The sequence below is a fragment of the Mesoplodon bidens genome, assembly GCF_964165515.1.
Source record: "Mesoplodon bidens genome assembly, chromosome: 1".
In the NCBI taxonomy this organism is placed as follows: domain Eukaryota; kingdom Metazoa; phylum Chordata; class Mammalia; order Artiodactyla; family Ziphiidae; genus Mesoplodon; species Mesoplodon bidens.
The window spans coordinates 34971129-34985511 of NC_138176.1; the positions used below are offsets into that span (position 1 = coordinate 34971129).

The following is a 14383-nucleotide window of genomic DNA, read 5'->3' on the forward strand; positions in this document are numbered from 1 at the left end:
GAGTGCCTGCATCCAATGTGCAACGTGTCATAGGTGTTCATTATTCTGTTACTTGCATAGTTCAATTCCAAATAATTCATGTTGATGTCAGTTTCGCGTTTTATATATATATATATATATTTTAATATTTATTTATTTATTTTGTTGCACCAGATCTTAGTTGTGGTAGCCGGGCTCCTTAGTTATGGCACACATTGTGTTATACGTTGGTAGTGAGTACAGAACCCAGTGATTAAGAAGTCAGACTCTGGAATCAAACTACCTGGGTTGAAATCTGGTACTTTCCCTACTAGCTGGACAAGTTAGTAAGCTTACTGATCCTCCTCTGTAAGTTGGAGATAATGATAGTATCCACCACTCTGGAATATTCAGAAGATTGAGTTACTCAAAGCATTGAAGATAGCGCCTGGCAGATAGTAAACACTATGTGCATTAGTCAGGGTTCTCCAGGAAACAGAACAAGTAGGATGCGTGTATGTGTAGAAGGAGGGAGAGATTATGAGGAATTGGCTCACATGATAATGGAGGCTAAGAAGTCCCATGATTGGCTATCTGCAGGCTGGAGACCCAGGAAAGCTGGGGGTATCATTCAGCCTGAGTTTGAAGGCCTGAGCACCAGGGGAGCCAATAGCGTAAATGCCAGTCTGAGGTCAGGAGGAGATGACATGAAATGTCCTGGTTCAATCAATGAGGCAGAAAAAGGGGGTGAATTCCTCCTTCCTCTGCCTTTTGTGCTGTTCCAGGCCCTCAATAGACTGGCTAATGCCACCCACGTTGGGGAGGTCCATCTACTGAGTCCATCAATTCAAATTCTAGTCTCATCCAGAAACATTCTCATAGACACACCCAGAAATAATGTTTAATCTGGGCACCCCACGGCCAGTCATGTTGACACATAAAATTAACCATCACACTATTATTATTATTACTAGTCCACATGGATTGAGTTTGGTTCCTTGATATGTAAAAGATAAGACTTGTTGAAATTTAATATATTCATAAAGTGCGAACAAAGTTTCACTTATGATCCCAAGTGGCCTTCAATCAAACCTTTGTTAAAGACGTAATTACTGTCATTTAGGTTCACTATAAACAGGGAATGTTTCATCAAGTTCCTCATTATTCTTTCTCATTTCAGGATCTTATTACCATTCCCCAAGGAAAACTAATTCCAGCTAATTATATATATGCAAATTTATTTGACTACCATAAGCATTTTTTTCCCAATCAGGGAAACAAATTCAATACTGGACTGAGAGATAACTCAAGTAATCCAAGAATAAAGCAAGATCTAAAGTACCATGTCATATTTGGAATGGAAATCTAATTACTGTATGTGAAAAGATGGATAATGCACAAATAACATGCTTAGCACTACAAGCATATGGGTATTACATATAAAGTTATACGTACAAGTACACAAATGCATACACTTAGAGTAGTTGCTTAACTTGTTTCCAAATTAAAATGTGAAAAGATTCCTGAAAAAGAGGGAAAAGCTACAGTGGGTGAGCAGTCTAGGGGAGGATGATGGTGCTGTTTAGGGATGGGTTAGAAGCTGAAGCTACCAAGGTCACAGCCAAAGAGTGTGGACTCTCTTCAGTGAGTTAGTTCAAAAGCTTAAAAGTTAATTGTCAAAAGGAATCTTTCAACTCAGCTTACCTGGTTAGTCAATTGACTAGAAAAAGTAAAACTAGTATAGTTGATTGCTATCAATACCACTACTAGGGGCTTCCCTGGTGGCGCAGTGGTTGAGAGTCTGCCTGCCGATGCAGGGCACGTGGGTTCGTGCCCTGGTCCGGGAAGATCCCACATGCCGTGGAGCGGCTGGGCCTGTGAGCCATGGCCGCTGAACCTGCACGTCCGGAGCCTGTGCTCCGCAACGGGAGAGGCCACAAGAGTGAGAGGCCCGCGTACCACAAAAAAAAAAAAAAAAAAAAAAAAATACCACTACTAATAATAGGACCTAATATTAGCTTGTGACTTTCTAGTCTCCATGGTCCTTTGAAGCAGAGTAATAGTCCTGGACTTTGGAGTCAGACAGGCCTGGGAGTGATACTTAATTCTGTCTATCACTGGATGTATGAGATGTGCATCCCCTCTGAACCTCAGCTTCCTCATCTGTGAGATGGAGCTAGTTATATAGTTGGAAAGAATGAAATAAGGCATTCTACATACCTGGTTCATAGTAGTTGATCCTTAACGTGAGTTAAGGATTTCCCCTTCCCACTCCGGCTCTTCTCATTTTGTCCTCAGGTTGACCATGTGAAGGGAGCACATATCACTAACCTCATGTTACAGATGGGAGATGAAGCTCAGAGGGTTAATGGCAGAGCCGGTTCACAGGCAGGCCTGCCTCCTACTGATAGTCTTTATTTGGGGGATCCAGGCATCAACATATATTTTTTTAAATAAATAAGTATTTATTTATTTTTGGCTGCATTGGGTCTTCGTTGCTGTGTGCGGGCTTTCTTTAGTTGTGGCATGCGGGCTTCTCATTGTGGTGGCTTCTCTCGTTGCGGAGCACAGGCTTTAGGCACACAGGCTTAGTTGCTCCGCAGCATGTGGCACCTTCCTGGACCAGAGCTCGAACCCGTGTCCCCTGCATTGGCAGGCAGATTCTTAACCCTTGCACCACCAGGGAAGCCCCGGCATCAATATTTTTCAAAGCTCCCCAGTTGCTTCCAGTGATTCTGATGGGTATTGAGATCCATGCATTCCACTACTTGTCCAGCCTAAAATCTCGTGTTCCTTTGGTCCCAAACCAGGAGTCTTGCCCATAGCTGGCAGATGTGATAACACTTCCTCCCAGAAATGTTCGTTCATTCATTCCTCCCTCCAACCGGCCTGCTGTGTGCCAGGCACAGGCCAGAGGGAACTTTCCAGATGCCGAGGGTTAACATGTCCCATTGTAGGGCTTCCCTGGTGGCGCAGTGGTTGAGGGTCCGCCTGCCGATGCAGGGGACATGGGTTCGTGCCCCGGTCCGGGAAGATCCCACATGCCGCGGAGCGGCTGGGCCCGTGAGCCATGGCCGCTGAGCCTGCGCATCCGGAGCCTGTGCTCCGCAACGGGAGAGGCCACAGCAGTGAGAGGCCCGCGTACCGCAAAAAAAAAAAAAAGATGTCCCATTGTTGATGGAAATGAATTTTCATAGATATGAGTATGGATATAGCAGCTTACATCTCCCTTGCTAGTCTCATTAATGTGATCGTAGTAAACTTAAGAATAAGTTAAAAATGAAGTGGTAAGATTACTTGAGTCGTGCGTGTTTTGTGTGCTTAAGTAAAATATGGAAAAGAAAATGCTAAAATTTTGAACTGACCCATATTCATTGAGCCTATCAGCAGTGATGACAGACGCTGATGAGTTATAGTTAGACTAAAAACATAGCCAGCAAGCTTCACCAGTCTCAAAATAGAAGCTAAATTCTTGATATTTTCCAGAAAATTTCACCTTATCCCTGTTAACTGAAGTCTAAAGGGTTTCCTGCTTTGGTTTTAGAGGAATTACATTTTATTTGGCTACCACGTGTGTTGGATGCAACAGAGTGCCTCCCCTTCATAAATCACCCCCCAGCTCCATAGATAACTGGAACCTGCCCAAGAAAAGTGCATTAATTCTCCTGCCCTTCACTCTCTCCTAATCACTGTGCAATTTTGTGGCTAGATTACTTGTCAATCACATGAAGCTAAGTCTGTTTGCTTCTGCTTTTCAGCTGGATTCCTGGCAATGAAGAAAACAAACAGAAAACAGATGTCCACTACAGGTCCTTGGATGGTGAAGGGAATTTTAACTGGAGATTTGTCTTCCCTTTTGACTACCTTCCAGCTGAACAGCTCTGCCTTGTTGCTAAAAAAGTGAGTTCTGAAATATGCCCGTGGGGAGTGGATGTCATGGGTCTTCCTTAATGCAGATGCTCAGAAAAGGTTGGGGCTGTTCAGAGTCTGGGAGGTCATGGGTCCAGCTCCTCTTGGCACAGATGGGGACTTTGAGGCCCCAGTGGGGTAGATACTTGCCCAGGGTCACACAGCTATGGCGGTTATTTGTGTAGTTCTAACAGAAGTATAAGGAGCACAGCTTTGCTTCCACTGACATGTTGGCAGCAGGGGGAAGGATCTGGTAAGTGGGGGTCTTGTGTCAATACATACAACAACCTAAGTGTATGTTTACATCACAGGGAAACTGATTTCTTCCCCTGATAAGCAGAACTGTTGCACTAATTAACCAGAGGCAAAATATTAATGTAGGTGAAATATCCCTCTTACCTTCCTTATTAAACTTAAGCATCTGCCTGCCTTCCTTCAGGAGCACTTCCATGAGGGTTCAGGGCCCTCCTGGTCTTAATTTATAAGACTCTCAGTTACAGAACTCAACTCAAACTGGCTTAAACCAAAAAAGGTGATTTACTGGTTCACATTACTAAAAAGTCTAGGGTTGGCCGGCTTAAGGAACGCCTGGAGCCTGGGTTGAACTGATGTCTTCAGAAACTTCTCTCACCTTCTCCACCCCTCTGCCCTGCCTTCTTCCATGGGCCTCACTCCCTGGTGTGTGTGCAAGGTGGCTGCCAGCAGCCCCAGCTTGTATCTTGCCCTCTCGGCAACCTCAGCAGAGAGAGGGGAATGAATCCCCAAAGGCACCAACCAGAGTTCTGGAATTGGGCCCCAGCGTCTGCCTGTTTGAGGCCACGTGTCCATCTCTGAACCAGTGTTGCCCAGGGATGCAGCGCTCTGACTGGCGAGACTGTGGAGTTAGGGATAAAGTCACTTCTCCCCAGATTGCATGGACTGGGGGAAGGGAATCTCTAAGGAAAATCTGGTGCTTTCATCCAAAAAGGGGGGCCTAAAACCTGGGTAGGTAATAACAACAGATGTCTTTTACAGGCCCTTGTCCCATTTCTCCCTTCCCCATCCCCTCCTGCCATATTATATAAACTTTTCCCAGCTCTGCCCGGTCACCTCCTCACCCTACACCTGATCAGAATATACCTGCCTTATGTCCCATCTGGCCAGGCCCTACCCCCTGCTGGCCCTACTCAGTGCTGATGCTCTAGTGAGCACTTTTTCTGTCCAGGTGAGATGAATGCCTTCAAAGGGCACTTTCTAGAGACATATAGGCTCATCCTGATGTTGAACCATGCACACTTTCAGATAATGAGACAGACCGGGGGCAAAGCGAGAGATTTGGGGTCAGGTAGGCCTTTGGGTAAAGTTACCTTTCCTATTTACTCACATCTAGAGCTGGACCTCTCAGCATCCTGAGTAGTCCTTGGAGCATGACCCCACACAGGACAGCCGAGTAGGGCCAGACAGCAGCAGAGTGGGCTTCTCAGCCCCTCAGAGCCAGGCCCTCTGAGCCCTGCAAAAGGGACCATTCCTGGAATGTCATCTGAAAAACAAGAAACAATCCAACAACCTTCCTTCAAATTCATGAAGCACTGGGGGATCTCCCTTTCTTTTGGGGCCAGAGGAACTTAGGTGTAATCAGGCTGTGGGGACGTCATTATTATCCTGGGCTAATACTGTCTGGGCAGAAGCAGCGACAACAGGTGAGAACCTGGAGGACACTTATCCCATCCTCTCCCCACCTTACTCTAGGCTGATCTGAGGGTCTTAGATGACCACGGTATATAAAACCCAGCAATATTTTTCAAAAGCCAGAAATGCCAGGACATTTTAAATCTGCACTAACAAAAGAGTGAAATGTGGGCCCCCATCTCCTCACCCCCGTGTGAAATGAGTGTACTTGGACATCCTTGGGGGGTTGGGGAGGTCGCTGAGCAGAAGTAACTCCTCAGCAGGGGATATTTCGGTCTGGCCTGGGATGGCTTGGCTTTGGGAGGATCATCTAGGCAGGCTACAGTCTTCAGGTCAGGAGACATCATCACTCTCCACACCGCAGGAATGGCAGCAGGAAGTCACACTGATAGGAACATGGCAGGAAACCTTCTGTTTGGGAATTGCCTGGGACAACCTTTTTGTCACCCAGCTGGTAGTCTTGAGATTTCCTGGGGAGCCCGATCGCCTTATGTCCACCTTGGGTAGAGGGGTAGGCCAGAGGGTGGGGTTTCGGGTGGGGATGCAAAGGAGAGAAGAGGCCCCATGCCTTGATGCTGGGTTTTCAAGAGGCCCAAGGGGAGGGTGTTAAGAATCCAGTAATCAGTGTCATTTTGGTTTGTCTGTTCCTGTTGGCATTTTAGGAGCATTTCTGGAGTAAGGACCAAACGGAATCTCGGGTCCCACCCAAACTGGTCATTCAGATATGGGATAATGACAAGTTTTCTCTGGATGACTACTTGGGTAAGGCTTACCTTTGGATACTTTTTTCTAAGAAATTGTGCTTGAAATTAGTAAAAGCAATTAAAACTTGGAAGCAATTATTTAACTCTCCAATACTGTGGGGTGGGGTCCCACCCCCTGCCTGGATGCCCTTGGAGCGGGGTGGCCTGCCCATCCGCTGCCCCAGGTCCTCTGAGAAGTGGGCACAGTGACTGGCGCTGCGGACCCCAGCCACTCCCAGGGCCTTTGCACCAGCTCCTGTCTTGCTAGGAAGACACAGATTTTGTTTTCAGGGATGCCACAGCCTTACCTCCACTTCCAAACCTCTCCCCCTACTCTCAGCACCTCAGAATTGGCTCCCTCCTCCTCCACGCTGCTCTCAGCGGTCACTGCAGTCCCCTGATGCCCCGCCCTTCTCTGGGGTAAAAGGCCCTTGCTAAAACACCCTGGCCCCCCCAAAGCACAGTGTTCTTATTTTCTCTCTCCCAGGCCTTGGGTGTCTCATTGGCCTGCTCTGTTTCTTCCTCTTCCTTTATTTATTTATTTATTTTTACTTATTTATTTTTGGCTGCATTGGGTCTTTGTTGCTGCACTCGGGCTTTCTCTAGTTGCGGTGAGTGGGGGCTACTCTTCGTTGTAGTGTGCGGGCTCTAGAGTGCAGGCTCAGTAGCTGTGGCGCACGGGCTTAGTTGCTCCGCGGTATGTGGGATCTTCCCAGACCAGGGCTCGAACCCACGTTCCCTGCATTGGCAGGCGGACTCTCAACCACTGCACCACCAGGGAAGTCCGCCTCTTCCTCTTTAAATACAGGCCTTTGCCCTCCCTGGGGTTTTGCAGCTCTTCCCCAGGCTCCCTCAGTGACTTACCAGCCCTCACCTCTGTTGAAGGTAAAGCTTCAACTCTCACTTTCAACGAGGTATAACTCCTAGACCTAGAGGTGTAGCCTGACTGCCCACCGTGCCTGCCCCATAGTAACAAGAAATATGATGACTCATACTGCAACATGCAATGTATCAAATCAACACATTGTACACCTTAAACTTACACAATGCTCTACGTTTGAAAAAAAAGAAACTCTCACGATGATTATTCCCCATTCCCCACCAGAAACTTTTACCTTTGTGTTCGGCTGGCACCTCAAATTTATCGTGACTAAGACCAAACTCAGCCTTTCTTCCCTGACCTCATACCTGCTCGCCTCATGAACCGCTTTTGCTGTTCACAGCCTCTCCCAGCCACCTAGGCAGAAGCACCCAGAGTCCTCTGTGGGTCCTCCTCTCCTTTCCTACCACCTTCCTAAACAATGTAACCTGCTTTATCATGCACGTTTATTTTCTTATTTTTATGATCTCTGCCACTTGCCAGTTCAGACCTCACTTTCTCGTAGCCAGCTGTTACAGAAGCCCCTAGCTCATCTCCCTGCTTCCAGAGCATCTTTCCTGGCAGAGGAAAAGCCCACAGCGGCCAATGGCTGTGTCTTGTTCATCCCTCTCCCCTTTACAACACGGAGTGCGGTGCCTTTGACTTAGCTGGCTCTTAATAAGAGCTGAACGAACAAATGAGTGTGAAAGTGTTGACTGAAGAAAAGCGTACAACCTAAAAGTTGTGAGTCTGGGGATCTTACTGAGGACTACAGCCCAGGAGACAGCCTCTCAGATAGCTCTGAGGAACTACTCCCAAGAGGTCAGGGGGGAGCCAGGACACAAGAGGTTTTTGCTGGAAAAACAAAAAAGTTAGTCAAACATCAAAAGATTACTGCTAATCACAAAGAGCAGACATCTCAAGTTAATGATTTTAGTGCGTTTCTGTGTTTGCGGAGATGCGGAGATACGAGATCCTGGGCCCATGGAAATTATTCCTTAGGTATGCATCGTAACTATCTAGAGGCAGATCCAAAGGTCAGAATGCTTCCTGTCTTTCTCCATCCTGAACTCCCCTCAGGGCACAGCCTCAGTCATTTTTTTTTTCCCCATTTATTTATTTATTTTTGGCTGTGTTGGGTCTTTGCTGCTGCACGTGGGCTTTCTCTAGTTGTGGTGATCAGGGGCTACTCTTTGCTGCGGTGCACGGCCTTCTCATTGCGGTGGCTTCTCTTGTTGCAGAGCACGGGCTCTGGGTGTGTGGGCTTCAGTAGTTGTGGCTCGCAGGCTCAGTAGTTGTGGCTCGCGGGCTCTAGAGCGCAGGCTCAGTAGTTGGGGTGCACGGGCTGAGCTGCTCCACGGCATGTGGGATCTTCCTGGACCAGGGCTCTAACCCATGTCCCCTGCATTGGCAGGTGGGTTCTTAACCACTGCGCCACCAGGGAAGCCCCACAGCCTCAGTCTTGATCCTTGTAGAACTGGGATGATGGGCAACATTCTTTGTTTACTGGCATGGCAGGCAACATTCCCTGTCCACAGTAGTGTGCTAACTTAGAAAGCATAAAGAATAGTAGAGGGTTTTCCCTTGGAATGTAAATGAAAGAGTCTGATAACAAATAAAGAGAATGACTTTATTTCTAAATGGCTAGTGGGCAAATGGTTGCAGTTATCACCAAAAGGAGAGACAAAATAAAAGCAGGCGTAAGTTCTAGAAAGGCTTGTGGGCTATGGATGCATTGTAAGATGAAGGGCAGTTTCTGAGCCTAAAAGTTTATAGAGAATCTGCCACAACCTCCCTGTTACTCTCTGCTGCTACTGTTGAAGACCACCTCTTGTCCCTGTAGTCCATAGACATGACCCAACACACACATACCTTGTTCTGAAGGAGAGGTTTCCTGGGAGTTCCCAAGCCCCAAAGACAGTCAGTTAAAGACAGTTTATTAACTACAAAAGAGTTAATGCCTCACATCATGGAAGAAAAATTGTGCTTCTCCAGGCACCCTGAGCTGGGCTTCCTAGTTCCTGGGGAGAACTTTCTGTTGAGAATTCAATGTTCCTTCTCAAACTCTTGTTTTTGAGGTTACACTAGGAGAAACTTGAACTTGACTGTTCAGTGGAGCTTCCCATGTTCCAAGTACCAGTTTTCTTTACCCAAAGCCAAATGACTATGTTAGGGGAAGTTTAGAACCAATATGAGCAAATTCCAAGTCCAAGTTTAGTGGAAATTTTGGCTGGAGATGTTTAATTATTTTGAGTTTGCAGAAGAACTCTGTTTATGCTCCTATCTCTGAGAAATTAAATGGGTTGTTCTCTGTGAGATGCAGAGCAGTGGACAGATACTTCTTCTGCCACTTCCCATTCTATCTGGAAAGAATTTTAACTGCCTACCAGGATCTGTTTCTCTAACTCACCTGTCACCTGTTCAGAGTCATGGTCTACCTCTCTTCTGACAAGTACATTCTGTTCACTTGTGAACAACGTCTGATCCACTTGAAATTTATTTGGGTTTAATGTTTCCTTGGCTAGGTTTCCTGGAACTCGATTTGCATCACAGCATCATTCCAGCAAAATCACCAGAGAAATGTAGTTTGGACATGATTCCTGACCTCAAAGCCGTGAACCCCCTTAAAGTGAAAACCGCCTCTCTCTTTGAACAGAAGTCCATGAAAGGATGGTGGCCGTGCTACGCAGATAAAGATGGCTCCCGTGTGATGGCTGTATGTATGAGTATTTCCTGGTTGAGGCTCGTTTATTCCTTTTCTCCTTTAGGTTTTGCCCTTTATGAGTAGATTTGCTCTGGATAAGATAAGGGAGGTTAAATTGGTGGTACTTTAAGTTTTGGGAACGGTTTGTACCTGGGATTATAGGAGAAGGTGGCAGATGCTGTTAGCACATGTTTGAGGTTGAGTGGAAGATAGAGGGATTGGAATTGTCAAAAAACTGGGAACGCAAGTGGTTGCGCTGTATTTCTTTAGGACTCTCCTCCACCAGGAATGCTAATTTATGCTGAGCTTCCAGTACAATTCAGTACAGAAAAAGAAACTTCAAATTTGAGCTGTCCTCATCTTTAAAAAAAAAAAAAATTTTTTTAAAGATGGAGGAAATAGGGAGTGTTGACATCCAATGAACGTGAAGGCCATAAGTTACAAGCACATTTGGAAAACTGAAGATAATTTTGATGTAGAAGCAAAAGTGCGGGTTCCCATGCCCTGTCACAAAAAGACTAATTCATTATGTATTATTAATAATAATATTCTACACCACTTATTATAAACCGGACAACATACTAAATGCCTTATATCATAATCTTGTTTTTTAAAACAACTTTGAGGTATAATTTACATAAACTGCACCCACTTAAAGTACAATTAAGGTGCACAATTTGATGAGTTTTGACAGACGTATATGCTCATGAAACCACCACCATAATCAAGATCCAGAACATTCCCATTGCCCCAAAAGTTCTGTTGTGCCCTTTGCAGTCCATCACTTCCTCTACCCCTGGCACAGGAAACCATTTATAAGCTTCCTGCCACCAGAGGGTAGTTTGTACATAACCTCATTTAGTTCTGCAGATAACCCCATGAAGCAGCCATTACCTACATTTTGTAGATTCGAAGAACAGGCTTGGAAAGAAGGACCACCTTGCCATAGTCAGACACCCACCTTTGACTCATCCACAGAGGAAGCATCTGTGCTCCATCACCTAAATGAGCGTCAGGGTCAGAAGCTCTCAAATTGTTGGTGACCTTGTGGGCGCCAGGGTTCTTGAAAGCCTGTTACAACCTTAGTTAAGCCTGGCTCTAAGAGTGGACAAGTTTCTAGACCTCTCGCAGCCTCAGTGTACTCATGTGCACACGAGGATCATAGCAGAACCTGATTTATAGGGCTGCCCTGAGCATTACACAAGATTATCCATATAGAAGGCTTACACAGTGCCCAGTGCACCAGTCAGGAACCTGTGAACAGGGAGGTAGCGTTCATTCATTCACTCACTCATGCATCTCTTCAGCTAGTGTGCATCGAGTGCCCACTAAGTGCCAGCACTGCTCCACGCAGTGGGGGTACCAAAGGGAGCACGATGGCTCTCTTGGAGCCCACACTTAGTGCTCAGTCAATGTTAGCTATTGTGGGACTTCCCTGGGGGTGCAATGGTTGAGAATACAGGGGACACGGGTTCGAGCCCTGGCCCAGGAAGATCCCACAGGCTGCAGAGCAACTAAGCCCGTGCACCACAACTACTGAGCCTGCGCTCTAGAGCACACGAGCCACAACTACTGAGCCCACATACCACAACTACTGAAGCCCGTGCGTCTAGAGTCCGAACTCTGCAACAAGAGAAGCCACCACAATGAGAAGCCCACGCACCACAACAAAGAGTAGCCTCTGCTCGCCGCAACTAGAGAAAGCCTGCGTGCAGCAACGAAGACCCAACAATGAAGACCCAATGCAGCCAAAAATAAATAAATTAAAAAAAAAAAGTTAGCTATTGTTATCAGCTGTCTTCAGGTTATTCTGGGTCCAAGTAAAGTTACAAAGGGAGGTATGTGAGCAGGCAAGGAGACAGATGTGAGAAAGTTAGAATGATGGGGATCCAGAGACTGAAAAGCAGGGAGGAGGGAAAGCAATTTGTCCTCTCAGTTTCCCACAAGGAGTCGGTTCAGAAACACATGGAAGAGGAAATGTGATGAAATCTCTTGAGGAAAATTTAAGGCAATCTAAGGATTGTTTTACAAGAATAAAAATCATTGCTTGGGGAATACTCCTTGGGTCGAAGTGAAAATATTTGTGAAACGTGATGTCATGTGTTTAACCTGTTCTGCTTTACTGAAGGGGAAAGTGGAGATGACGTTGGAAGTCCTCAATGAGAAGGAGGCCGACGAGAGGCCAGCCGGGAAGGGACGGGATGAACCCAATGTGAACCCCAAGCTGGACCCACCAAAGTGAGAGACCCTCTTTGTTCTGATCCCCAAACACCTGCAGTCTGAAAGCCCCCCCTCCAATTGCCTTAATGCAATGGATTAGCTGTTGTCTGAAGTTTGTACTGAACATGGGAGATGGGGGAGGGAGAGGCTGGTGATCTGGCTTCATTTTCACCATTCTCCTTCCCATGAAACCAACGTCCAGTGTGTCTTCGGCATCTTAGAAAGCCATAAAAGGTTAAAGGCTCTCTCAGCCAACTAAGGGGAATAATATCTTTTCTTGACTTTATAAAATGTTGTTAATCATTCTTTAAACTATTATGCTCGGAGGTATAAAATATCTGTCCCTCCTGAGTTGGGTAGGTAAAACCATTTCTTTGCAATGCAGCCGACCGGAAACTTCCTTCCTCTGGTTCACCAACCCATGCAAGACCATGAGGTTCATCGTGTGGCGGCGGTTTAAGTGGGTCATCGTCGGCCTGCTGGTCCTGCTGATCCTGCTGCTCTTCGTGGCCGTGCTCCTGTACTCCTTACCGGTATGAGTCCCCGGCCTCTGGTATTGGCTCTTTGGGTGTGAATTATGGTTAGTCATCTCACTTGGTACTTGCCTTTGTTGCTATCGGGTAAAATGACCTATGTAGCAGCTGTGGTGTTACAACCCGTCAACCTTTGGAAAATTTAGAGTACTGTGTCCTGTGATTAGGATTACATTCTCACAGTTTCATGAATTACAGGCAGAACTTCATGGTCTGAAAAAAAAACTTTGGTCTCAGGAATTCTAGGAGCAATCCCTTAGGCCTTTATGAATGTGTGTCTACACCACAGCCAGCATTTCTGACGGATCTTCCTGCCTTCAGACTTTCTTGTTCCAAACCATCCTGCATCCTAACTCCTGACATTTCACAGATCCTGGGCTCATTATAGGCCTACACAAACCTTGAACTCCACCCAAACTAGAGAGCTAGCCTCCCCAGACAAGTATTGCCCTTACCTGCCAAGATGCCTTTGCCAAGGCTGTTCCTTTGCCCATGTTTTGTCTATTAAAACCTCCCTCATTCTTTAAGGCCCACATTACATAACCTCCCCCTCAAATCTCCCTCAGTCTCCACAGTCATAAATGGGAGTCCAAATGGGAGGTTTGTCAATGTGCCCAGAAGTGCCTTCATTGCTGAAATCGAATTTGAAAATTTCTGCATCTCGACTTCATATACTTCTTATCTCAACAAATTCCTCGAATGGAGGAATGAAGGCACTTCTAGGCACACTGACAAACCTCCCATTTGACTCCCATTTATGACTGGCGGTGCTACTGGAATCTAGTGGGTAGAGGCCAAGGATGCTGCTAAACATCCTGCAATGCACAGGACAGTCTCCAACAAGAATCATCTGGTCCTACATGTCAATAGTACCAAGATTGAGAATCCCTAATTTATTTATATACATGGCCCTCTTTCTGTTTCCTTTTCAGAACTATTTGTCAATGAAGATTGTGAGGCCAAATGCATAATGGAAGCAAGGGCTTCTTTTCCAGAGTCATCCAGCAATGAGGGAATCCTGTCTCTGTTTACAGATCAAAACCGAGAGTGATTTTGTTTGTGTCTGAGACTATATTCCAGGGGCATGTTACACTACTTCACCGAGGCCCATCACTTCCCAGAGGCTCTAAGTCAGGCCGACAAGCAACATTTTTATCTTTTGAAGTATTAAAAGTTTTAACCATGTTTTTTCAGAATATATTTCAAGGTGGCTGGTTCCATTTAAAAATCATCTTTTTTTCCTGTGTCCTAGTTCTATAATTCAATTTTTGGAAATTGCTGAAATCACATTTGAAAATTTCTGCATCTCAACTTCATATACTTCTTTATCTGTAGTCAACAAAAAAGGACTGTGCATTATCAAGTAGTTAGAATAGGTGGAGGAATTTTTATTTATGCCTGCAACCATTGTTATATTTTGTATGGATAAATGTCATGAGACTATTCATCCTCTGTGATGAATCCAAATAAAAACATTCTGCCTCTGACACATACCTGTTTGTTGTAGCTGTGGGCCAAGCTGGGAAGGAGGCAATTTCTAGTCTGGGTCTCAGTGGATGGAGTGCCAGGGCATACCACTTGGCTGTAAACCCCTTATCAGTGTGCTGCCAAAGCTTGGCCAGTGGGCCAAACTGAGGCTAATATAAGAAATTGACACTTATTTAAAGTACTTACTCCATGCACACCATTGTTTTAAATGCTTTATACATATTAACTAATGTAGTCCTCAAGGTAATCCTATAAAGGTAGTAGGTAACATTATTAATCCCATTTTGCCCTTGAAGAAATT

General features: G+C 45.7%; 1 protein-coding gene across 2 annotated transcripts in view; it reads left to right on the forward strand.

Annotated features, from left to right (window-relative positions):
• Positions 1-14081, forward strand: part of MYOF (myoferlin) — a 157946-nt gene extending 143865 nt beyond the window's left edge. For both annotated transcript variants that reach the window (XM_081249981.1, XM_081249982.1), the window contains 6 exons: positions 3717-3858; positions 6198-6297; positions 9663-9853; positions 11970-12079; positions 12447-12594; positions 13527-14081. In XM_081249981.1, coding sequence (XP_081106107.1) covers positions 3717-3858; positions 6198-6297; positions 9663-9853; positions 11970-12079; positions 12447-12594; positions 13527-13565 — 730 coding nt within the window. In that variant the 3' untranslated portion in view covers positions 13566-14081. The remainder of the gene's footprint in view (positions 1-3716; positions 3859-6197; positions 6298-9662; positions 9854-11969; positions 12080-12446; positions 12595-13526) is intronic.
• The last annotated feature ends 302 nt before the right edge of the window (positions 14082-14383 follow it).